This window comes from Ovis canadensis, chromosome 25 (genome assembly GCF_042477335.2).
Source record: "Ovis canadensis isolate MfBH-ARS-UI-01 breed Bighorn chromosome 25, ARS-UI_OviCan_v2, whole genome shotgun sequence".
Taxonomy (NCBI): Eukaryota; Metazoa; Chordata; class Mammalia; order Artiodactyla; family Bovidae; genus Ovis; species Ovis canadensis.
The window spans coordinates 43,658,803-43,684,382 of NC_091269.1; the positions used below are offsets into that span (position 1 = coordinate 43,658,803).

At 51.7% G+C, this 25,580-nt stretch overlaps 1 protein-coding gene across 18 annotated transcripts in view; it reads left to right on the forward strand.

The window, feature by feature from the left end:
* The window catches only part of COL13A1 (collagen type XIII alpha 1 chain), a 153,552-nt gene that overhangs the window by 5,902 nt on the left and 122,070 nt on the right, over positions 1-25,580 (forward strand). For all 18 annotated transcript variants that reach the window (XM_069572480.1, XM_069572490.1, XM_069572487.1 and 15 more), the window contains exon 2: positions 15,697-15,778. Coding sequence is in view for 1 of the 18 variants with exons in the window: in XM_069572474.1 (XP_069428575.1) it covers positions 15,697-15,778 (82 nt within the window). In the remaining 17 variants the exon portion in view is untranslated. The remainder of the gene's footprint in view (positions 1-15,696; positions 15,779-25,580) is intronic.

Sequence of the window (25,580 nt, forward strand, 5' to 3'; positions counted from 1 at the left end):
CTACCCCGCTAGCAAGAGTTGACATTCAAGACACAGAGCTGTTGGGGAATTCCCTGGCAGTCCAGTGGTTAGGACTCAGTGCTTTCACTGCCAACGACCTGGGTTCAATCCCTGGTTGGGAAACTAACATTCTGCAAGCTGTGCTGCCCAGCTTAAAAAAAAAAAAAAGCTGAAGAACTATTTCCTGACTCTAATTTTTTAAAAACACAGAGAAGTATTTCCTAGAGATAAAACTAGGGAGAGTTGTTAAAGTTTCATTGCTTCTCTGAAAGCCTTAAAACTAGCAAGTGGCTCCAAACCACACTGAGGACCCACAGCCCTCATAGGAAGACAGTGGGGAAAAGTCAAAGCATATAAAACAAAATGCCATCTGCCTTACGCATAGTCTCCCAACTTGACACTCTCAGAGAGATGCCTTTCCCCCTATTCCAGACTTGCCCCCATGCCTCTGGAAAGTCTTCCCAAAACACCGTGACCCAAAATGGCCCTTCCCCCTGCTGACTTCCTGAATAACTGCCTGGCCGTGCCAAGTATCTAACTCAGAGAAGGAAAATAGGGCACGTGCTGACTTCTCTCACCCCAGAACCACAGCAGCAGGCATTACTGATCACTCAACACACGCCCAAGGAGCCTACCTAGGTTTCAGAATCCTTCTCAACACAGCTCTCCAGGTGGCCACTCCCAGTCTACTCGAGTCAACGCACAAGATAAAATCTGTTGCCAACCATGGCTTAGCTTCAGACACATTGTGCAGTGAGCCCTCCTCTCTACTGCCTTTCAACATCTTATCTCTCCATTTGATCACATACAACTGAACGGGCTGGGGCAGGAGCTCGCTGGTCTCCAGTCCTTCACTGAAGCTAGCCTGGGGCTTTGCACAGAGTAGGCAGCCCTCACCAATTAGCTGCTGATTTAAGGTCCCACTGCCAGAGGCCAGTGAAGCCATCTCAGAAGTCAGCTCCCTTCCACCCACTCCCTCAACCCAGACCCAGCTGTCTGCCCAGCATTTGCTCAGGGGGTTGTGCCCTGGAGCTGGTGTTTTGCAGCAGTCAGAGGCTGAAGTGAGGAACTCCTCCTGAGTCAGAGCTGCACCACAGGTCCCAGCTGAGAGTGGGGATGGCTCAGTGTGGTGTGTCCTCAGCTGGACAGAGCAGCTGGGAGCATCCCTCCTCTGCTATTACCTAGTTGTGTGACCTGAGTCTCAGTGCTCCAGCCTGAAAAATGGGCACAACATCCTCTTAATAGTGTTTTTGCAGGATTCAGGTAATAACAACTGGAACCATTACAGCCTCACTCATTACTGGTGGAGACAAAATGAGGCCGCATCGTGTCCCCAGCTTTTTTTAAGTGTAAATAGAATTTTTGATAAAAGTGAAGTACAATTTTGAACACACCAAAATGGTTAGTTAAACTTTATAAAAATAAGTGTAATGTTTGCTGCAGAGCAGCTTGTTCTATGCGGAGAGCCAACTCTTTGGAAAAGACCACATCTATTAATTTAATTCTCACAATAATCCTATGAAGCGGTTATATTTTTACTATTCTCTTCTTACAGAGAAGAGTGTGGAGGCCCAGAGAAGTTGCTTTGCTTTCCCAAGGTCACACTGCTGCTAGTAAGTAGCAGAGCCTCAAACCCAGGTAGTCTGCCCCAGAGCTGGCATTCAGAGCCACATGTGTAGACCATCTGTATAAAGTACCACATTGCCCTAAGTCAGCTGAGGCAGGTCACAGAGGCCAGGTTCAGGGACTGTTCAATTCAGCTTGTCACAGAGGTGGCACTGACCGAGCTGACTTGGTGTCAGCTCACATTCAGTTCAGTTCAGTCGCTCAGTCGTGTCCGACTCTTTGTGACCCCATGAATCGCAGCACGCCAGGCCTCCCTGTCCATCACCAACTCCCGGAGTTCACTCAGACTCACGTCCATCAAGTCAGTGATGCCATCCAGCCATCTCATCCTCTGTTGTCCCCTTCTCCTCCTGCCCCCAATCCCTCCCAGCATCAGTCTTTTCCAATGAGTCAGCTCTTCGCATGAGGTGGCCAAAGTACTGAAGTTTCAGCTTTAGCATCATTCCTTCCAAAGAAAACCCAGGGCTGATCTCCTTCAGAATGGACTGGTTGGATCTCCTTGCAGTCCAAGGGACTCTCAAGAGTCTTCTCCAACACCACAGTTCAAAAGCATCGATTCTTTAGCACTCAGCCTTCTTCACAGTCCAACTCTCACATCCATACATGACCACAGGAAAAACCATAGCCTTGACTAGACGGACCTTAGTCGGCAAAGTAATGTCTCTGCTTTTGAATATACTATCTAGGTTGGTCATAACTTTTCTTCCAAGGAGTAAGCGTCTTTTAATTTCATGGCTGCAGTCACCATCTGCAGTGATTTTGGAGCCCCCCAAAATAAAATCTCACACTGTTTCCACTGTTTCCCCATCTATTTCCCATGAAGTGATGGGACTGGATGCCATGATCTTCGTTTTCAATGTTGAGCTTTAAGCCAACTTTTTCACTCTCCACTTTCACTTTCATCAAGAGGCTTTTGAGTTCCTCTTCACTTTCTGCCATAAGGGTGGTGTCATCTGCATATCTGAGGTGATTGATATTTCTCCCGGCAATCTTGATTCCAGCTTGTGTTTCTTCCAGTCCAGCGTTTCTCATGATGTACTCTGCATAGAAGTTAAATAAGCAGGATGACAATATACAGCCTTGATGTACTCCTTTTCCTATTTGGAACCAGTCTGTTGTTCCATGTCCAGTTCTAACTGTTGCTTCCTGACCTGCATACAGATTTCTCAAGAGGCAGGTTAGATGGTCTGGTATTCCCATCTCTCTCAGAATTTTCCACAGTTTACTGTGATCCACACAGTCAAAGGCTTTGGCATAGTCAATAAAGCAGAAATAGATGTTTTTCTGGAACTCCCTTGCTTTTTCCATGATCCAGCGGATGTTGGCAATTTGATCTCTGGTTACTCTGCATTTTCTAAAACCAGCTTGAACATCAGGAAGTTCACGGTTCACGTATTGCTAAAGCCTGACTTGGAGAATTTTGAGCATTACTTTACTAGCGTGTGAGATGAGTGCAATTGTGTGGTAGTTTGAGCATTCTTTGGCATTGCCTTTCTTTGGGATTGGAATGAAAACTGACCTTTTCCAGTCCTGTGGCCACTGCTGAGTTTTCCAAATTTGCTGGCATATTGAGTGTAGCACTTTCACAGCATCATCTTTCAGGATTTGAATTAGCTCCACTGGAATTCCATCACCTCCACTAGCTTTGTTCGTAGTGATGCTTTCTAAGGCCCACTTGACTTCACATTCCAGGATGTCTGGCTCTAGATGAGTGATCACACTATTGTGATTATCCCGGTCGTGAAGATCTTTTTTGTACAGCTCTTCCGTGTATTCTTGCCACCTCTTCTTAATATCTTCTGCTTCTGTTAGGTCCATACCATTTCTGTCCTTTATCGAGCCCATCTTTGCATGAAATATTCCCTTGGTATCTCTAATTTTCTTGAAGAGATCTCTAGTCTTTCCCATTCTGTTCTTTTCCTCTATTTCTTCGCATTGATTGCTGAAGAAGGCTTTCTTATCTCTTCTTGCTATTCTTTGGAACTCTGCATTCAGATGCTTATATCTTTCTTTTTCTCCTTTGCTTTTCGCTTCTCTTCTCTTCACAGCTATTTGTAAGGCTCACATTAGCATCTTTGTTTTAAGAATGGCACTGAGGCTTACATCAAGTCTTGGTGATAAAGACCCTCAGGAAAGTCCCTGTCCAGCCTTGGCTTCCAAAATGTTTGGGCTTCCAGGAGGGAGGGGCTGGGTCTTGTCCTTTGGACACTGAACTGTCCTCTAAGGAAGCGTAGCCCGAAATCTGGGAGTCATCCCCAGGCAGAGCAGAGTCGTTCAGGCAGAAGATTCTGCACAAGCCCCAGTCTCAGCCCTGCTGTATCGCCCTGTGCTGCTTCTTTTTTTTCTCCCTCTTCTGCCCTGCTGCCTTCCTATATCACGTGCATCTATCTGTCTGCCTCTGCAGTTTCTTGAATGTTTCCTTTTGGATCAAGATAAGGATAAAAGTCCTCCAGAAACTTAACCTTTAAAAGTGACTCTCCCCTCCTTCTCTCATGTCTGCACACCCTCAAAGGCCTGCCCCTGGACTGGTGATGGGTCAGCTGCATACTGGTACCTGCAGGACTTTAAAATATACCAGGGCTGACTCCCCTTCCCTAAACCCTGATGTGAATCCCCTTGGGCAGGGTCTGGCAGTGGGTTGTCTAATGAGCTCCGCAGTTGACAGTCCCTCCCAAGTTGCTCTGCAGCAAACGTTGCACTTATTTTTATAGATTTCTTTTAACTAACCATTTTGGTGTGTTCACAATTGTACTTTATTTTTATCCAAAGAGTCAGAGACAGAAACTGCATCTGTTTCCCCTGAGCCAGGACCACCCTGTGCAGTTTACCCAGGGCCCCTCGCCTGAGTCCAGAGCAATGCTTCAGGGGCTGATGGAGGCAGTCAGCAGGGTCACAGTGAGACTCAGTATCAGCCCTACCATGCACTGCACGGTTTGAAAGTATGGGAGGGTTAAAGAAGGGGAAGCATTGGGGTTTATTTTTTTTGGAGCAGGGTGTTGGGTTTTGGTTTTGGTCTTGTGTGTCCATGCTAAGTCACTTCAGTCGGGTCTGACTCCTTGCGACCCTATGGACTGTAGCCCACCAGTCTCCTCTGTCCATGGGATTCTCCAGGCAAGAATACTGGAATATTGCCGTATCTTCTTCCAGGAGGTCTTCCCCACCCAGGGATCAAACCAATGTGTCTTACATCTCCTGCATTGGCAGGCAGGCTCTTTACCACTAGCGTCCTTTGTTTACATATATATTTTCCCCCCTTTGGCTGCAGAGGCTCTTCATTGAGGTACACAGGCTTAGTTGCCCTGCAGCATCTTAGCAGTGGGATCTCAGTTCCCGATCAGGAATGGAACATATGTCCCCTGCATTGAAAAGTGTGTTCTTAGCCACTGAACCACCAGGGAAGTCCCTTGGTCTTAGTTTTTCAAAGAATAAAATCAGCTGAGAGTTTGCCATCCATCCAGAAGAAAGGAGGTTACAGGAGAAGCCTCAGGAATGCTTCTCTCATCTCTTTTGGTTGGATTCTTCCCCTCCCAGAAGCAGTCTTATTGAGTCCTCAGTAAACTGGAAAGAAAGTCAGCGAGCTCCTCCAAGGGAAACTGAGGCCCGGGTGTAGAGAGGGGCTGGGAGGGCCAGAGGAGGCTGGGGTCCTGGCTCTTCCACGTGTCGTCTGCTTGGCAGGAAGGCCTCAGCAACAGCCGCAAGTGGGCACTCCTGTCTCCTGTCTACAGAGCTCCTGCCCAGGGTGCTGGCCTCCCTGCAAAATCTCTCTGTGCCCCCAAAGGGCGGGGATGTGGCTGTTGGCAGCAAGGACTCTTCCAATCCTTCAAAGGGTGAGGGCAAGCCAAGTACAAAGGGGCGGAACTGCCTGCTTGAGAGGCTGGGCACAGCCTTCCTGGAAGACACTGGACCCCTGTCTCCCCTCCTGGAGATTATTGTGGATTTTCCCAAATCCCTACGTGGCTGGAGTCTACATAGACTGGGTCTCCTCAGCCCCCTTTCTTCACCTTTCCCTCATCCCCACCTTCCCTGGCCTCCCTGCTGCCCACAGTCCAAAGCGAGGTCTCTGTCTTTCCTTAGCTCACCTCACAAGCCACCACGGGCAGCTCTGGTCCACCCTGCCCCCTGCCAGGCAGCTCATTCTTACCTGTTTTTTAAGTTCATCCAGGGAGGCCCTACTGCCCCCGGAGGACACATCTTCCCCACAAAGGCTGTCGCAGGACGTGGGACTCTTCCATCCTCGGGACTTTACACCTGCAGCCTCCTGGTACACTACAGATGGCCCGTGAAGGTGCCTCTTCAGCCACCACTTGGAGGTTTTCTGCATCGGATCATGTTCTGACAAGGTGGCCTGTGAGGCAGGACAGGAACAGGGATGAAGAAAGGGGGCTGGTTAAAGGGGCATTAGCTGAGGTTCTCCCAGAAATGGCCTATGTGACTTCCCTGGGAGCTGGGGAGGTGGAGATTTGGGAAGTGACATGGGAAGTGAGGGTGGTCCTGCCACCTCCAGCATCTCCCTACTCATAGAATCAGAGTGTTAGAAGGAAAGGAGTCATGTGCTGGGATGAATCCCCCAAACATCCCTGGTTCTCAGACTTACACACCCTCAGTAATGGGGAGATCCCCAGCTTGTGCAGCTGGCTGCTCCGTGATCAGACAGCTCTGGCTGTAACGTGTGGGTGTTCTTCATCTCCTCGGAGCTCCAGGTCCATCCTACACCTGCCATCCCACTCCTCCAGCATGTCTTGAAAGCACCTCACATCCAGCGTCTCTCAGCTCAGCAGGACGTCCGCCCCTGCACACTCAGCACTGCATGTCCTGTCTCCAGGACAGACTGAAGCATCTCAGCCTCCCACAGAGCCATCCTCTTCTGTGTGTCATGCCTGCCTCGAGCCACCCAGGCCTCCCTTGGCTCTCCCAGGCCACGGCAGGAGACCCTCACTCATGTGCCCCTGTTCACTCTGCCCCACCCCCCTTCATCATCTGCGTGGCAGCCAGGATAATCTTTCAAAAACTCTAAGTATTATTACCCCAGTTCTCTGATTATAGCCCTTTAGTGACTTCACTGGAGAAGGAAATGGCAACCCACTCCAGTGTTCTTGCCTGGTGAATCCCAGGGACGGGGGAGCCTGGTGGGCTGCCGTCTATGGGGTCGCACAGAGTTGGACACGACTGAAGTGACTTAGCAGCAGCAGCAGTAGTGACTTCATATTGCTTTTTACTATGATCCATGAGGGGAGGCCCTTGCCACCCTCTCTAACCTCATGGCTCACCTTCTCTTAGAGTCCAGCCAAATGGTTGTATGTGGTCATGGCTAAGAACACAGATTCTAGACCCAGATTGCTGGATTCAAGCCCAGCTCTGCTAATTACTGGCTGTGTGACCTTTGGCAAGTGGGTTAACCTCTCTGTGCTTTGGCTTGTATCTCTATAAACTGGGGTTAAGGATAGTAAGAGTATCGCCCCCCTGTGAGTGTTGTTTTTAGGATTAAAGAAAGTTAAAACAAGTGCTTTGAGCAGCGCCTGGCACTCCAGGAATAGATGTTGCAGTCTCCTGAAAAGAGTCAGTCTCCCCACTGCCCCACCCACTTAGGATAGCCGCAAGGAGAGGGTCATGGGCGCAGAGCCACGTTCAGATCTTGCCTCTGCTCTTCTTGGCCATGTGCTAGTTAATTCACCTGTCTCTGTCTCAGTTTCCTCATTCATGGGTGGGTTTCTGTGAGCACTGAGTTAATATGTATAAGCCTGCTGCCTGGTTTCTGAGAAGCACCTTATTATATCAGATCTTAGCTGTTTCCCCCATACCTGGACCGCTCCCCTGGTAGGCTGCTGCGCATCCTCGGATGTCAGCTCAGCTGTCACTTTCCCATGCTGAACCAGCCTAGTCAGCGCCCCCGGACTGGCTCTCGACACCTCCCCTCTCCTGCCAGAGCTCTGATGACGGGCTGTTCCATGTTGATATGTGTGGTTTAGAGGCCCTGAGGTGCCCCTCCCTGGAGAGTGAGCCCCGTGAGGGCAGCCTCCATGTCTGCTCTGCTCACATGTGGGTCCCCAGCACTCTGCATGGCTCTGCAAACAGAGATGCTCGATACCCACTCGTGAGAGGGAAAGAAGTGTCGGAGAGGGTCTGATCTCCATCCCAGCACTCTTGCTTCCAGCCCCTCCCCACTCTACTGTGGGGGACCCTGCTTCATCCTGCACTGAGAGCAGGAATGACCTCAGGCCCCCCGAAACTGGAGGTCCTAGGCCTCGTGCTAACCCAGTGCCCATCCAGTTTCCTGTCTCCTGAGGCTGCAGCAGAGTCTTAGCTGAGCTGGAAGAACTTTCTCATACGAAGGCTGGCAAGTTCACACCGGGACGTGCACCTCTGTCCCCTGAGTTTTCTGGCCTGCAGAGCCTGGAGCAATATCTCTCTGTGATTCTGGTGAAATGGGGAGGCGGCGGCAGCTCATGGCATCTAGAGAGTCCCCTATTTTGAGGCCCTGGCAGTCTGTGATCAGACGCCAAGTCCCTCAAAGAGAACGGGGGAGGAAGGAAGAAGACAGTCCCTCAGACTGCCCCGGGGCACCCGCTCCTGGCCCGCAGCACACAGCCTCCCAGAGCAGACAGGGCGAGTCCAGTCTGGGTGGGTGTAGGCTGAGTGTCTCGGTTTCCTCCACTTTGATTCCATCCCATTGAGCTGCCTGCGCTCAGAGGCAGGCAGCCACACGAGGGCCTGTCCCCTTAACAAACCCCTCTGTTCCTCTCCTGCCTTCTCTGGGACCCAGCCTTTGCTTCTCCCTGGATTGCCCTTCCCTGCCCTCTTTTCTATCTGAATTCTCCCCATCCCAAGGCCAGAGCCCACGTGGGACCACAGGGATGGATCCTCAGGGGGTGGGGGAGGCAGGCCTAAAAGTAAGTAATTTGGTTCAAGTGTGGATCAGTGACACTGGACCAGGCCCTGCCCTCAAAGGGCCTCCTCAAGTCTCCAGCGGGGCACCAGCCCCATAGCAGCTATGGAGTGGGGTGAGGAGTACGCTCCAGCAGCTGGGATGGAGCACACACTCTGTGCCAGGCATTGTAATCAGATGCTAGCACAGAGCTTTGCCCAGCCTGGTCATTTCAATGGGCAAATCCTTCTTTCAATTTCTCGTTCTTGTGGTCAAAAGGCAGGGTGGCAGACAGGTCCCTCACTCACCCACCCCCTTGTAGGAAGAAGGGGTCTGAGTTTCCGAAGAGGTGGAGGGGTAGGACCACGTGTCGGCAGCAGTACATGAGGCCAGGCCAGCCTCACTGCGGCAGGTGGGAGAAGGCAGGCCTGGCATCCGCTCAAGAGAGAAGTGGCCTTCATCTGGTCACTAAGAAAAACAGGCCAGCATAGCAGGTGTTTGCCCTTCTGCACATCTGGAGCCCTCTTTCGATTTTCTGGTCTCATCTCATCTTATCCCTCCAGCTGTCCTGTGTGGTCCAGTGATATCTAATAGTATTCCTGTTCTATGGATGAGGAAACCAAGGCCCAGAGGGGCAACACCTCTTGCTTTGCAGTTAGTGGGAATGCTGGGACTAGACCCCAAGGTCCTAAGACTCCCAAAGGTAGCTCCAGTCTGTATCAACACCACATGCTCCATACAGAGTGATGTTTCAGCAGGGGGTGGGGGGCGAGGGTTGGGGCATGTGCTAACCCCAAATAGAATCCCATTGCAGCCTCCAAGGGCAGGTGGCTTTTCATGGGAGTCATACACTAATATCAAAAATTAATTATTAAATACTAAAGCTCTTAGCACAGTGCCCAGTATATACAGCTCAATATGGATAGCTATTACTATTAATATTACTCCTATATAATAAGTCTACCTGGTAAGTACTTCTTGGTTTCCAAGACACTTCCCACAGCAACACTTGAGAGGTTACTGTTGATCGGTCATGTCTGACTCTTTGTGACCCCGTGGACTGTAGCCCACCAGGCTCCTCTGTCCGTGGGATTTTCCAGGCAAGAGTACTGGAGTGGGTTGGCATTCCCTTCTCCAAGAGATCTCCCTGACCAGGGATCAGACCTGGGTCTCCTGGAAGGTGGCTAATATCCCCATTTTGCAGATTCTCCAGGGGGGAGGTGCCAGGCTCAAGGTCATGACTATTACAGAATTCGGAGCTCACCTGGCCTCTGCTCTGGGCTCCCTCCCTCAAACCAGGACTTGGACCCACCCACGTATTACAGAGGCCCAGGCTGAGCCTGATCCCTTTAAGAGCCCTGGGGTTGGACTCAGGGAGGGAATGGGCCCTAAACCCCAGGCCAGACCGGAGCTGCATTCTCTGGGGAGAGCGAGTGGCCACTTGGCATTTTCCCTTTGATACTGATACAGGCATTTTAATAGCTGCAATGATCAGGCAGGTGGTATTTCAGCTCTGGCCATGAGGGGCATTCCAGGAGGCCCTGGCTGCCAACGGGTGAAGCAGGAAGGCTTCTCTGTCCAGTGCGGCTGGGGGTCCACCCCAGGGACTCTGAAAGTTTTACACCTGCCCCAGAGCCTCAGCGTGGGGATTTCAAACCCAGAGTCTCAAACTCAGATGCCTGGGGTGGGGCAGGCTAGTGGCCTAAGGCAGTGAGGCTAGCCAGGGAGAGGGTACTGTGGTGGTCGGGATAGCACATGCCCACCTGAAAGGGACAGCCATCCTCCCGTTTACAAGACAGATCAGAAATCTAGAACTACATGAGATCCCCTGAGCAACACATATTTACTGACCACCTCCCATGTGCCGCTGGGCCATGCTGTAGGCACTGAGGATATATTAATGAATGAAGCAGATCAAAATATTCGTGTCCTTGTATAGCTTGCCTTCTAAGGAAAGGGGAAGCAATAAGTAAGCTAAATAAGACAATAACAATGACAACAAAATTGGAAGGAGAAAATAAAACGAGGAAGAAGGCTAGCAAACCTGTTACAGAAAGGCCTCATGGAGATCAAGCCAGGAGAGAGGCTAAGAGCCTGGTAGGAGTGGTCCAGGGGAGAGCAGGGAAGACACCCTCCATCAGGGAGTTTTTCCAGGAAAAGAGCTAAGTAGAGTCCATGAGGACTTTTCATTTCTTTTCTTTTTTTATGATGGGAGGAAGAACAGCATGTTTGCATAAAGATTGTATCAGGGGTGAGCAAGCAAGCACTGAATCCCATTGGAAGGCTGTTATAGTAAATCCGTTTTTATGGGAACACGGCCTTGCTTATTTTGCCTTTCGCCTACACAGTAAAGCTGAGTGGTTGTGACAGAGGTCGTATGGCTTACACAGCCTCAGATATTTAGTAACTGGCCCTTCACAGAAAATGTTTGCTGAGCCCGGGCCCTACCCCCACCCCAAGTTCATCCTGTGCCCCGTCCATTCTTCCTCCTGTGTGGCCCCTTCCCTTCATCCGCCACTCTCCATCAAGCTGCCAGGCCATAAATGCGACCTCCAGTGTCTCTCTGTTGGATGTGTGACTGACAGCCTCCAGAGAGGAACCTCAGCCTCCAACCTTCTCACTGTCCTGATCTTTCTCAACATGCTGTCAGACCACCGAGATCTGACCACGTGCTTCCTCTGCTTCAGGCCCTTGGTTGGCTGCTTTGGGCCAAACCCTTATCCACTCAGCTCTCAAAGTCTGCAACCAGCTGGACACTACTCAACATGTGTCTCCCACATAAAGTTCAAACTCCTTTGTTGATGGGGACTGTCTTGTTCTCTGTTTTGTAGTCGCACAATTAGTAGGAGCTCCATATATACAGGATGAATTGAACCAAAGTATTGAACCTGGGCTTCCCTGGTGGCTCAGTGGTAAGGAGTCTGCCTGCAGTGAAGGAGACCCGGGTTCGATCCCTGGGTCGGGAATATTCCCTGAAAGAGGGCATGGCAACACACTCAAGTACTCTTTCTGACAGAATCCCATGGACAGAGAAGCCTGGCAGGCTGCAGTCCATAGGGTCACACAGAGTCAGACACGACTGAAGCAACTAGGGAGCAGTAGCCATATATACAGGATAAACTGAACCAAAGTATTGAACCTGGCTTCCCTGGTTAGCTCAGCAGCAAAGAATCCTCCTGCCAATGCACGTAGATGTAAGAGACACAGATTTGATCCCTGGGTCAGGAAGACCCCCTGGAGGAGGAAATAGCAACCCGCTCCAGTATTCTTGCGTGGGGATCCCATAGACAGAGGAGGCCGGTGGGCTACAATCCATGGGGTCGCAAAGAGTACAACATGACTTCGTGATTAAACAGCAACAACCCCACGACATTGAACTTGAAGGTGGAGGACCTGGAATTTAATCCCTCTGTGGCTTACCTGTTCAAAGCAATCCCCTTTTCTCTCCGAGTCTCCGTTTTCTTTATTATTAAATGGGGCTGTTTGTGGCCTGCCTTGCTTGGGGGGCGTGGATATGACCCTGGTCAAGGCAGCTCTTTCAGCTGAGAGTGGTTCCTAGAGAGGGGCTGAGCTGTCAGCAGCCACTGTACCCAACAGCTAAGGAAGAGCCTGACTGTGAGAGCTGGATAGCTCACCGCAGCATCTGTGCTAGCTCTGGAGTCTTCTGGCTGTCAAGAAGCTGTGGGAATGTCACGAATCTATGTCCTTCTAAATCTCAATGCCTTTGCCAGCACCCCAGTGCTCTGCCTTTCCCACCACATTCTATCCTTCCTTCCTTGCCCGAGTCACTCCTGCCACACTGTCCCTTCTCCTCTTCCTTGAAAACTCCACATGCAGCCCTGTCTCTGAGCCTTCGCTTCTGCTGTTCCTTCTGCCCGGAACATGCTTCCTCCAGATTGCTCCCTGGCTCATTTCCTTACTTCAGCCAGTTCTCTCTTCTCAAACGTGCCCTGCACAGAGAGAACTCCTCTGACCCCTGAGTTTGCAATACCACCTTCTGTCACTCTCTGTCTCCTTACCCTGGTTTACTTTTCTCTATAGCACTTATCACCACCTGGGTTATATATTCATCTGCTTTTCTGTTCATCGTCTCCTTCACTGGAAGGTGAACCCAGGAGGGCAGGGCTCCTGTCCACCTTGGGCTGCACGCTCCATCTCCAGGGTCCAACCTGTGCTTGGCATCTTGCAGTTATTGAATGAGTGACAGCCCTAATGTTTGCAACCTATAGCCAAAATGCTGCACACTCAGGCAACGGCTTGTTAGCCATTGACCAGCTCCTTCATTTAGCAGAGCTGGGTCACACACCCACTTGTGTGCCGCGCACAGCCACAGATAAGCCCCTTGGAGAGCCTACAGGTTGTTAGTGGGAAGGGATGTGGAAGTGGGTATGCACAGTCCCTTCCTGGAAAGTGGTGCTAGGGAGCTGGGTTCAGAGCTGGGCATCACAGGGCCTTCCGCCAGACCTCGTTCTGGGATGTCCTCGATTTGCCCAGTGGCCATTCTGTGCCCACCTCAGTGTTCATCTACCCAGCATTTGTGTGCCAGCCTCCCTTTCTGAGTGCGGGGCGCCCCTTAGGGCTGTTCCTCCCTTCCTCCTCCTATGTGCTTTGACCTCCTGTCCTCTTCTGCCCTCCCCTTCAACACAGCATATCTGTCCCTACCCCAACACACACACACACACACACACACACACACACACGCACGCACATGCACACACACACACACGGTGGCTGAGCTCTCTCTGCCAGGGGAATTTGTATACGTCAGCATGCAGTAGACTTTGCATCGGAAGGCCTGAGTTCTCATCCCATATCCACCACACACCAGTCCAAGTTCAAGTCACTCAGTCTCTCTGAGCCTACTTTCCTTCATCAAGAAATGCAGTCACTATTTGGCTTCCCTGGTGGATCAGAAGGTAAAGAATCCGCCTGCAATGCAGGAGACCTGGGTTTGATCCCTGGGTTGGGAAGATCCCCTGGAGAAGGGCAAGGCAACCTACTCCAGTGTTCTTGCCTGGAGAATCCCATGGACAGAGGAGCCTGGCAGGCTACATTCCATAGTGTTGCAAAGTCGGACACGACTGAAGCAACTTAGCACGCATGCAGAGTTTGATTATGAAAACTAGATGTGATTCCCTGTGTGAAAGCACCCAGCTCAGTGCCAGTACACAGTGGGGGCTCAGCAGATATTAGTTTGATGGGAATCCTTGGGAAGATTTCCTGATCTTCTGTCTCCACTGCCAAACTAGAGGTGACACCAAATCCTACAACACCTTCCAGGTGACTTCCTTTACCCTCACCCTGAGTGCGAGAACTACATAACGGTGAGGAGGCAAGTGCTGGGGAAATGCTTATGAGGAGCCAGCTGGCATCATAACTGGTCAGCGCGTTGGAGTGGGGCCCACAGCGCACAGGACAGTCAGTCACAGCCAGTCACGCAGCAGAGGCCCCATGTGGCTAGATCTTCCAGTTTGTTCAAAAGAAGTTAGAAACGCGGACTTTCATCTGAAATCAGCCTCTTCAAAAGACTGGTGACAAATTCATTGAAAAAAAAAAAATCACTGTAGAACCAAATAAAATATATCTAGGGGCCAATTTGACTCTGGCTTCTAACTGCAGTCCTAGCTTCAGAGAAACGGGTCCAGATCTCAGCCTTCCTCCACCATAGTTTTGACCAGATTAGCCTCCTCTCTGAGCCCAGGTCCCTTACCTATAAAAGGAATGTAATTGTTGTTGTTCAGTTGCTAATTCGTCTCTGACTCTTTGCGACCCTGTGGATTGCAGCCCTCCAGGCTCTTCTGTCCTGTACTATCACCTAGAGTTGCTCAAATTCATGTCCATTGAGTTGGTGATGCTATGTAAACATCTCATCCTCTGCCTCCCTCTTCTCCTTTTGTCTTCAATCTTTTCCAGCATCAGGGTCTTTTCTAGTGAGTTGACTCTTCACATCAGGTGGCCAAAGTTTTGGAGCTCCAGCTTCAGCATCAGTCCTTTCAACAAATATTCACGGTTGGTTTTCTTTAGGATTGACTGGTTTGATCTCCTTGCTGTCCAAGGGACTCTCAAGAGTCTTCTCCGGCACCACAGTTTGAAATCATCGATTTTTCAGCACACGGCCTTCTTTACGGTCCAACTCTCACATCTGTACATGACTACTGGAAAAACCATAGCTTTGACTATACAGACCTTTGTTAGGAAAGCGATTTCTCTGCTTTTTAATACGCTGTCTAGGTTTGTCATAGCATTGCTTCCAAGGAGCAAGTGTCTTTTAATTTCACGGCTGCAGTCACCATCCGCAGTGATTCTGGAGCCCAAGAAAATAAAATCTGTCACTGCTTCCACTTCTTCCCCTTCTATTTGCCATGAAAGTGTAATCACAGCTAACACTGATTGATGCCTCCTGGGGATCAGGCACCTTTCCTTCTATGCACCAACCTCTTTGATCCTCTCAGTAACCTATGAGGTTGGAACTGTTAACAGCTCAGGGTCTGAGAAAGGCCAGGAGTCCAGCAGTCTGGCCCCAGAGCATACCTGTTAACCTCTGGCTTCCCCTCCAGCTCCCTCCCTTGGTGGTGGTGAGGATGCGGGTGCTCAGCACCTGCCCTTTCCAGGAGCCTGGACTGGCAGCTGTGTATGTGCTGCCCACTCGTCTCCATGGAAACGGCAGCTCCTTGGGCAGGCATCTCAGTCTGCTTATTGCCACGTCTTTGGTGCCTTCCAGATTGGCTGAAGGGTAAGGAAGCTGATGGGGAAGGGGTCTGATGGAGGGACAGTGGGCCTGCCTGTGTCTGGCTCTGTGAGTGACACCAGAAGAACAGAGGTCACTGTCCCTGCCCCCGGGATGCATAGACACTCAGAACTAGACAGGAAACAATTAGCAGAAAGCCGAGAAGCGCAGGTTGCTGTGCTCATGAGTGTCGGGTGCAGGGAGGCCAAACTGCTTTATAGGGTCTTGTGCTCAAGTTAATTTTCTTCAGAGCTCTCCAAAGACATCAGACCCCGAGGTGACTGAGATGGGACCTCTCCATCTGCTTCTTATTACCCAGATGCCTGGTGGCCAGTGTTTGATCCAGGATGGGTGCCCCTGTCAGACCCCCTGTCCCCCATCCCCCTCACTAGCCCCCTACCCTACCTTCAATCCCTAGTTGCTTTCCAGGGCTTGGCATTTACAACCCCCAGTGACCCCTCTTCTCTGTCTCCTTGTGCAGAAATGGAAGCTCCACTCACGGAGGCGCCGGGAGACCCTGAAGACTTCCCCAGGATGTCACTGCCCGCCAGGTAAGGAGCCCTGTGCAGGGGTGACAAGGCCAGGGGCACACACCAGAGGCCTCTCAGTGGCCAGCCCACACTCTCTTCAGAGCCTCGCCTTTCGTTTGGAAGATGGGAATGACAGTCTGTGATGTTCGCCTTCCGTGTTCCCACTGATTGGCCCCCGATCCCCATCCGTCATTCACTTACTTATTCAAGCTTTCATTTATTCCTCTACTCTTCTATGGGCCAGATACTGTGCACGCCAGGCTGTGAGATCATATATGATAATGAAAATGGCAAATTGTGCAACGTCACACAGAGTTGAAAGAAGCCCCTGAGGAAAGGGACCTGGCTCCTCTGATTCACCTGCACCCGATAGAATCAGTTCCAAAGCACTTATTCCCAAATGAATGAATTACCCCATGATTGAAAATTTTTGCCTGTCCCACCTAGGTTGCTTAGGGGGCTGTGTGTTCACTATCTGGAGTCTAGGCTACACACACACACACACACACACACACACACACTCACCAACAAGGTTGAGGTTGCTGGGTGATGTGCTGTGATCAAGCTAACCAATCTATTGTGGATTCCGAGTCACGGTCCAGGAAGACTTTTCCAGTTTGCCCACCATCGTTGTTAAGCTGCGAGAATGACAGGTGGGCACGTTTCATCATCCCCAGGAGTAACTGGAATGGGCAGCACCCCTTCAGGGGTGAGGGAGGAAGCTCCAAACAAGGGTGTGTGAGGCAGGCAGCACTTGCAAGGACCTGCAGAGGGCTCACCCCGCTCCAGGTCTCTGCTGGCTCAGAGGCAGGCCCCTAGAAGCCTGCTGTAGCAGGACACTCCCTGGGGGCTCTGGCGGGCCCTCCGCTGGACACAGGGGCTGAGGAGCCGGCACTCAGGGTCCCCAAGCCAGGGAGGGGTGGCCAACAGATGCTGAGCTTGTGGGAAATGGAGGGACCACATCTGCTGGCGGGCGAGTGGGCTGAGTCACAGCTGGGAGTCACAGTTCAGGTGCCACCGGAGCTGGTGAGGCCGTGACAGGCTTCAGCTGGCCTCAGTCACAAGAGGGTCGTCTGGGTTAATTAAAAGGGTGTCCAGGAGCCCTGGGAAGCTCCTTCCCTCCCTTGGGGCCCCGGAGATTGAGCCCTGGGATCTGGGATAGCTTTTGGGAAGAGAATGCCAAGATTAATGAGATGAAGGTGAGGCTGCATTGACGGGGCCTGGGCAGAGCAGCTGTGTGCATCGGGGTTTCTGAGGCAGCCCAGATTTCAGATCACAGTGTCTGTCATCCTCATAATTCCCGGTCAGTTTCAATTGTTCTTGCTTGAAGTACAGAAAGCTGGTGAAGAGCAGGAGATTTGGAGCCAGGGAACATAGAGATTTGGATTCCAGCTCTGACATTTACCAGCTGTGTGATCTTCAAGGGAGTTATTAACCTCTCTCTGCCCCGATGGTCTTGTCTGAGAAATGTGGGTAATACTCACCTTGCAGGCATGTGGCGGAGGTTCAGAGAGTTCCGTGGAGAGTACTTAGCGCTTTCCTGATTCCTAGTTAGCACTGCTAGTGTTGTTGTTTTTTTTTTTTTTTTTATGCTCAGTTCCTCTAGCACTTTACAGATCACTGAAATCCTTATCAGACACTGTGTCCTGGTGTCAGAGGCACATTTGCAGGCAGAAAGAGGCTTGGTTGTTTCCCTTCCCTGCCTGATAGGATGTCTCATATCCTGCCTGCCATCAAAGTGGGGACCTAACCAAGAGGGATCCCTTCTGTGCTCGGGAGAGTCCGGCTCAGGTGGTCCTGGGAAGCTGGGAGCTAGGAAGGGATGCCACGGGAGGAAGAATCTAGAAGAGTGCTGCTTCAGCTCTTGGCTGGTGAGGAGAAAGCCGTGATGCAGCATGAGTGGCTCAGGGATTCTGGGGACGAGGAAGGGCGTATGCAGGTCCCTGTGGGAAGGGTCCCCAGCAGGGACTGATTCGGCCAGGAAATGGGAGGAGAGTGAGCAGGGACACCTTCAAGGGGTGTCCTGGGTGTTGGGAAAGTCCCTAGAGGGCAGTTTGGCCCAAAGTACAGATCAGAGCCAGGTGGGCAACACCAGGAGCATTTAAAGGCCCCGAACTGAGGCAAAATCAGAAGGAGAGTAAGGTGTGTTCCCAGCTTTTTGGAGAGTCAGTAGAGAAGGATGTGAGGGCTGCGTAGAGGCGTCTCAGACAGCAGAACTGTAGAGTGCAATGCATCTCCTGGGATAGGCTGGGCCCCGCTCAGTCTCTGGACCTGTCCCCCTGCCCGACCTGAGGCTTCTCGCCCGGTGGTAAAGGTATCTCCTCTGCACACAAGCCTGGGCCACGTGGCCAACTTGTGCTGAGCAATACTAGTCACTGCCCCTGCCCCTCACTGGGCAGCCAGGCTGTGCCGGGCACGGTATTGAACACTTGACGTTGACAGATGACCTTCCCCAGAGCGCTGGAAGCTGGCGCAATGGAGTTCTGGCATTCTGAAATGTCTGAAGTTCCCATAGTCAGTGGAATACTGCTCTCATCTTTGTACCTGAATCATGCCTCTCCGACTATTTCCTTAGGGTCAGAGTTTATAAACCACTTTATGAACCGCTTATAGTCTCCTGATACTTGCAGACGAGGACTTACGTAACTGTCAAGTGTCACAAACATCCTCACTTCTGTTTTTGCCAGTATCTAATATTGTGCTCCACATGTAGTAAATGCTCAGTAAATATTAACTAAATTATTATCAATTATCATTCCTGGATGATTAGATTCTTTCTGGTGTTCTCCATCTGACCTCGGGTTGGTCTCTGACACCTTCTCTGCTCCGAGACCCCTCGGTATCTTGCTTGATGCTGAAATCACTTGCTGTTAGGACACGACAAACGAGCACACGCTCCCTCTGCCCACTGCGGCCACAAGATTTGGCCCCAGACCTGGGCCTGCCCTTGGTTTGCCTCTGTGGCCAGCAGGGCCGAGGCTGGAGCCCTGTGGTGGGTGTGTTCTTCCTTGTGGCAGCCTCGGGCCCCTGGGCGGCATCCAGAGAGGGCTTGGGACACAAAATCGTGGGCAGAAAACCCACCTCTTTCCCTTCCTACTCTGACCTCGCCAGCATCCTCCCAGGATCCTCCCTGTCCCAAAATAGCCATCTACTGCCTGAGATCTGGCCGCATCCTGCTTCTGGGCTGCGTGTACTGTTTGCCCGGGGAGTGATGGGCCTGCAGCCTGGGACGGGATGCCAGAGGTCGAGCCTTGTTATAAAGGTCACAGTGGCCAGAAGTTCAGAGGAATAGGTGTGGGCCATTTGCAAAGCATATTGCCTGGTGGGACAGGAGGAGGGTCTCAGGAACAGATATAAAGGCCGTGGGACTTCCTAGGCCACTTGAGAAGAATACACAGCTCAGGCAAACCTCCCTTTCTCTGTCCCTGTTCTCAGTGACAAACCAGGAGCAGGACAATGTAGGCTCCAGTCAGCGAGGAAGCAGCTACTTGAGACCCGCCACACTGGGGCTGGGTGGGGCGGGCAGTGGGTGGGACAGTCCATGGTCACACACACACTCAGAGGGAGCTGTAACCAGCTGAGCCTCTGGATCAGATCACTTCACAGGCTGGGCCTCATCTCTAAGGCTCAGAGTAGGTCAGAGTCACATGTTGACTGCCAGACTGAGAGGTCTGCACTTTAAGAGCGGGGCCAAGTGGGTGATATGATCAGGTTTGGACATTCACGCCATCACCAGCACTGGTCCAGGGGATGGATAGTGGAGAGAGAAGTTGCCTTCAGCCAGGATGGTGGGAGGGGCCACGGCCAGCCTGTGGTTTAGGACTGCAAACAAGAGGTGTGCATAAAGGGGGGATCCCAGAGGAGCCTGGGGCTCTGGGAAGACTCCATTGAGGAGGTGGTGCTGGAAGGTGGCTGTAAAGAACAAGGAGCAGGCGTGAGGGTACACGGAGTACAAACTCAGCTGCCACCATAACCGAAGACACCCTCCCCCACTCCCCCACCAAATACAGAGATTTCAGCGAGGCAGAGGAGGGTGACTCTTCCCTAGCAGCCAGGGGATGGTGGTCCAGGCTGGAAGGCTGGCCTTCCATCTTCATCATGTGGCTTCTGTCTCTGGGCTGCTGGCACTGCTTTGTTCTCACCATCAAATGGCCATTGTGAAAGGGCAGGGGCCCAGGGGAGTATATGCCCAAACCCTTAAAGGCAAAACTTGGGGAAATAGTCAAAACCGCATCACTTCCCTTCATATCTCATTGGCCAACACTTAGCACATGGTTGCCTTCTGGTCCGGGGAGGCTGGGCAGTGTTTTATGCTGGGTGGCTATGTGCCCAGACACAGATTTATTGTTATGGGAGAGCATGTCCTGGCACTAATAGTCTGCACAGAGGGCATTCCAGGCTGAGTCACAACATGGACAAAGGCTCAAGGAGTGAGAAGAAGACATGTCTGTTTAGAAATGGCAAGCAGTTGAGGGAAGCCAGAGCATAGACGTAGTGATGGGAAACACAGGTGGAAAAAGACAACAGAGAGACAGGCTGAGGCATTCTGGCTCTCTCTGTTCAATGGGAGGCAAACGATTGTCATCCTGAGGGTGGTAGTTGATTGGTAATGTCTGCCTGCAAGGCTGTGCTGAGTTAGATCCTGAGGCTGCATCCAAGCCCAGCAGAAAGTGCGGCGGTCATTTAAGGATGTCTGCCATGGGTATAGGAGTGGTAGGCAGTGAGGCCTGTGTCCTGGCTTTGTTACCCACAGAGAGTAAGATGTAGTGTCAGAGAAGGTTTGGGGACATGGTGATGTGACCTGATCCAATTCATATCCTGGAGACCAAACTAGCAAGGATGTGGAAGGCAGAGAAACCACTTCCAGAAACACAGTCTGTGATTCTGTGGACAGAACTTTATTTTCTCATGTGCTGCTATTTGTGTTGAGGTTGAAACTGCCTCTCGGGCTTGGTTATTTTCCATAGGTGCTGAGGGCTGGCATCTGCATGTCCTAAAGTCTTTCCTTTGTCTAGCCTGGCCCTGTCTGTCCTGGCACCAGATTTCACCTACAAGAGCCTCATGGTGTTAACAAGATCAGAGCTATGACCAGAGCTTCTATCCCAAACTGGACTGCAGTAGAGTAGATCCATCACCTCCTGCCCGTTTCTTTGCAGTTCTCCTTAGTTCAGACTTGTCTAACCCAGAAAAGGGAGAATTCAGCCCAAAGTATTCCTTGCTGCCATTGGTGAAGAAAAGGATTAAAGAGCTGATGGTTATTTTAGGGAGAACATTTAAACTAAAGAAATACTATTGTCCGAAACTCTGCTTCGCATGCCAATCACTGATGGTTAATTCTGAGTCATTTTAGCTATTCTTTGAAACACATCCCTAAGGACCAGTCTGGGAAGAGACCCGCCATTCAATTCAGGCTCTCCCTTATTCTGCTTTCACATGCCGTGTCAGCTTCGTTCTCCCCACCCCCGTCCCACCTCCTTCTCCTGACTTTGCAGGTTTGACCTCCCACTCAGGCTCCAACCCCTTGTGGCAACATCAATGCCCCCCTGTCCCGTGCCCTCTGCACTCCATCGGTGGCTGGGTTCTGTCAGTTCCACTCCTCTGCTCAGAGAGTATTTGTGGCTCCCTAGTGCTTATAAACAGCCCCACTCCACTGGGAAGCCCACATTCTCTCTCCAACCTAGTCTCTGATCAACATCCCACCATGCTGTACTCTATGTTCAGGAAAATTGGGCTGTTCACCTGCCCTGCCTGTACACCGGTGTCTCACATGTGTGTGTCTGCTCATGCTGCCCCTGTAACTTTGTTCTCCATTTCTACCTGATGAACTCATCACCCCTCCAGACCTGCTACAGTATCTCCACAGTTCCTTCCATCTTTCTCTCCCACCTTAGTTCTGCTATTAAGTAACTATGTTAACATATTGCCTGGTGTGTGGTCAATGTATGATCCAGGCAAAACCACTTACAAGTCATTTGTCTTCCAATGAGAAGTGAAAACAGACCAAGAGGTGCACACCTGTGAAGGTTCCTCCTTGGCCGTGAGCGTCAGTGATTTGATTTAGATCCCACAGGTGCAATCCTCAGTGTGAGGCACTTACACAGTGAGAGAAGCCTATGTGGGTTTCCAGCCAGGGAGAACCTTCCCTGCCTATGAACTCCACCAGGCAGCCTCCTTGATATCTCCCCCTGGATGTGTTCCAGGCCACCCATCCTCAAAAGGCACACAGCTGAAGCTAGTGTCTTTTCCCCACACCTGGCCCTTTCCCAGTATTCCTGATCCTGGGGAATGGCGCTGTCAGCACACCTAGGCCAGAAGTTGGGCCCCAACCTGAACACTACCTTTTCCTTCCCATCCCCTAGATCACTAAGTCTCAGGTTACCACCCTGCCAATCCCTCCACCTCCACTACCACCATCATCAGCCTGCCGCCATCTCTCACCTGACTTGCTGCGATAGCCCCTAACAGGCTTCCTCCAATACCCTTTCATCCAGAAGTCAGCAAGTGTGACCCGAAGGACTGCAGCCTGCCAGGCTTCTCTGTCCATGGGGATTCTCCAGGTAAGAATACTGGAGTGGGTTGCCATGCCCTCCTCCAGGGGATCTTCCCAACCCAGGGATCGAACCCAGGTCTCCCACGTTGCAGGTAGATTCTTTATCACCTGAGCCACCAGGGAAGCCTGAAGTCAGCATGGTCTTTTTCAAACTTAATGCATCACCCTACAGCTTCCCTGGTAGCTCAGGTTCAATACCTGAACACCTGGAGGTTAGGAAGATCCGCTGGAGAAGGAAGTGGCAACCCACTCCAGTGTTCTTGCCTGGAGAGTCCCATGGACAGAGCAGACTAGCAGGCTATAGTCCATGGGGTCGCAAAAGAGCTGGGCACAGCTTAGCGAGTAAACAACAACAAGGCTTTAACTAGGCTTTAACCTTCAGCACTTTCAGTCCCTTCCGGTATAAAGGCCCAAGCCCCTAATGTGACCTGCACACCCCCTAAGTCTCCCCTCCTGCCAGTCTTCCAGCGGGCTCCCTCGTGACACCCAGCTGCCACTCCTCTGATGGCGTTTGGATGGAGGGGCTGTAGATGAAGGGAGCGGCAGTCAAGCCAGAGCAGGGATGCTGTGCTTTAGCTATTAGACAACTAGTTCAATAAAGCCTGGACGCTGGGCTTCAGACAAAGGCACGTCCTGGAGCCTTTGTGGCCTCTTTCAGCTCCAGCTTGTCCCAGAAGAGGGCTGGCTGTGGCCTTGGAAAGGGCACCTGGCCTCAAGGAAGCCCCCAGCCCTCGTGGGAAGGGGAGGGTCAGGGAACAGGCTTCGGAAGGGCCGCACAGCCAGGATCCAGGTGCTGCCCTCTAAGAAAACACTGCCCCCTCCACCCAGCCCGGCCCCCTGGAAGCGCCTCCCCTCTCAAGGCTGACAGCAGGAGGTTTAGAGCCGCCCAGGGAATTCTCTGAAGTTAATTTCTTCCCCATTTCCTCTCGAAAGCACTCCCAGACCCCCAGGCCGCCTGGAGGATGCTGATAATGTGTTTCTTCTAGATGGGCTCTGATAACGCCCACCCGGGTGGTCGCGGAGATTTGTAGAGAAATAAAAATAAGGAAATGGGGGTTCCGGACAGGCAGTGTGCTGCGCCCAGAAGGGCCCTGGACTGGGAACAGGTCCCAGACCCTGAGGGCTCCAAGCGGGCCACTGCCCTGTCTCTGGGCCTCAGTTTCCTCACTTGTGAAGAGAGGTGGACACCTGTGAAGAACAATTTAACCGTATCTGGTCCAGTGCAGAAAGCCGCCCCCCTCTTGCCACACCCGAGAGAAACACTCACGTGTGTACGAGAGGAAAAGGGGTCCACCTCATCACTGTGTGTGCCACTGACCAAAGGGAAAGAAAACCTACATATTTGTCAGTAGCAGAGTAGAGACTCGTTGTGGGATACGGAACAGTGGTACAGTTAAGCCCCGTACATGCGAGTGAGTTATGTCCTAAGAGCACGTTCCTAAGCCCAGTTTGTTTGTACGTTCAACCAGGTTAGCTTAGGTACCCAGCTGACATAATCGGCTATACAGTACTGTACTATAATAAGTTTATAATACTTTTCACACAAATGATACATGAAAAACAAAAAAGCATTTAAAATTTTTATAGTACACTACCTTGAAAAGTACGTAGTGCAATACGATAGCTGGCATACAGGGGCTGGCATCAAGTGAACAGGCTGCCTGTGGGCCACATCAGCAAGGGGACATTGGTCCACTGAGGGTAAAACAGGGACCTCATTTTGCCCAGGGTTAGGTAAGCATCACATTTGGAAAGTGAGGGAGTAGGAGTGATGCTTTTGAAGAGAGGAATCAGGAAAGGCTTCCTGGAAAAAGTGGCATGTGAGGCAGGCCTTGCAAGACCAGTGAGATGTCAGTAAATGAAAACCTTTCTAAGAACATTGTGAGTGACAGAAATAGTGTAAGAAAAGTGTAGAGACAGTGTTTCCCACTGTGGGAAGGGAAGAATAATCTAGAATGACTATAGCAAGCTCCTGTGGAGGGATGGCGGAAGAGAAAATGATGGGAGGTCGGGATGAGGGAGATGGACTATGGAGGGAGCTGGCTGACATGCTGAGGATGCGTGGTAGGTTTCTCCGAAAGGGTGTGACATGAGCCAGCTGAGTGCAGCTGCAGGGGGAGGAGAGTTAGTGTCGAGGAGCTAGGAAGAGGCAACACCGATCCTGCTAAGACAAGACACGGAACATCGGGAGGTACAGGCTGAGAGGTGGTGAGACTGCAGAGGTAAAATGGCAAGTGTGGGCTACTGGTTAGGCGTGGGCAAAGCAGGGGTCAAGGCCACGCTAAAGTTGTAAGCCCGGGTAACCAGTGACGATCCTGGCATGTATTTCTGCTAACAGATGGCATTATACCTCAAGCTTAGGACAGTATAACTTGTATTCCCACCAAGCATTTTGGGCTGCAGAGCTGTGGTTATCCCTAGTTCAATGATGAGGAGACAGGATCAGAGATGTTCAGAGACTGTCCAAGGTCTACAGCTAGAAGACAGAGTCCGAGGCTTCCGATGCCAGCCCATTTGCCCTCGGGGACAAGGCAGAACAGAAGGGAGTAGGCTGGAGAGGAAAGAAGGAGGGCTCTATTTTGCGTTTTGGTTTTTTATTTTTTGGCCACTCCATGAAGTATGTGGGATCTTAGTTCCCTGACCAGGAATTGAACCCCGTACCCTCGGCAGTGGAAGTACAGAGTTTCAACCACTGCCAGGGAAGTCCAGGGCTCTATTCTGGACAAGCTGGCCAGGGGTGGGGTGGGGGGTGAGGATGCGGGATGTTTCTGCGGAAGTGCTGAAGTCCTGGGAGGGCTTCTCCCCGGAGGTGGGAGGAGGAAGCTCTGGTTCTGTGACCTTACCTGTACCGGCAGCCGTCTGGCCACTAAGGCCACTGCTCAGGGCAGAGAGGGCAAGGGTGCACCTTGCTGGAGACTTTGTGCCCTGGGAGTTGTCACCTCTCCCGGGGTGAGCTCTGGCCCCACATGTGCCAGGGACACGGGGTTCCCTGACCCCCAAGCAGTGGAGGGTTCTCCTCTGCCCGCTCTATCCTGGAGGACCCTGAGTGAAGCTTCCAAAGCAGCGGTACTGAAGGAATGCCGGTGCTGCTCTGCCGGAAAGGAGAAGTAAATGGGAAGGGCCGTGGCCCGCGTTAGAGACTAGCAGGTCAGACACCCTTGACACGTGGACGCAGCCCTCAGCTCTTCCTGGAGCCACCCAACCGCCCACTCCCTGGCTGGTGCCCCCGCTCCTTTTCAGCCCCGCCAGCCTCTCAGCTACTCCCTGGCAGAGTCCTGTCCACCG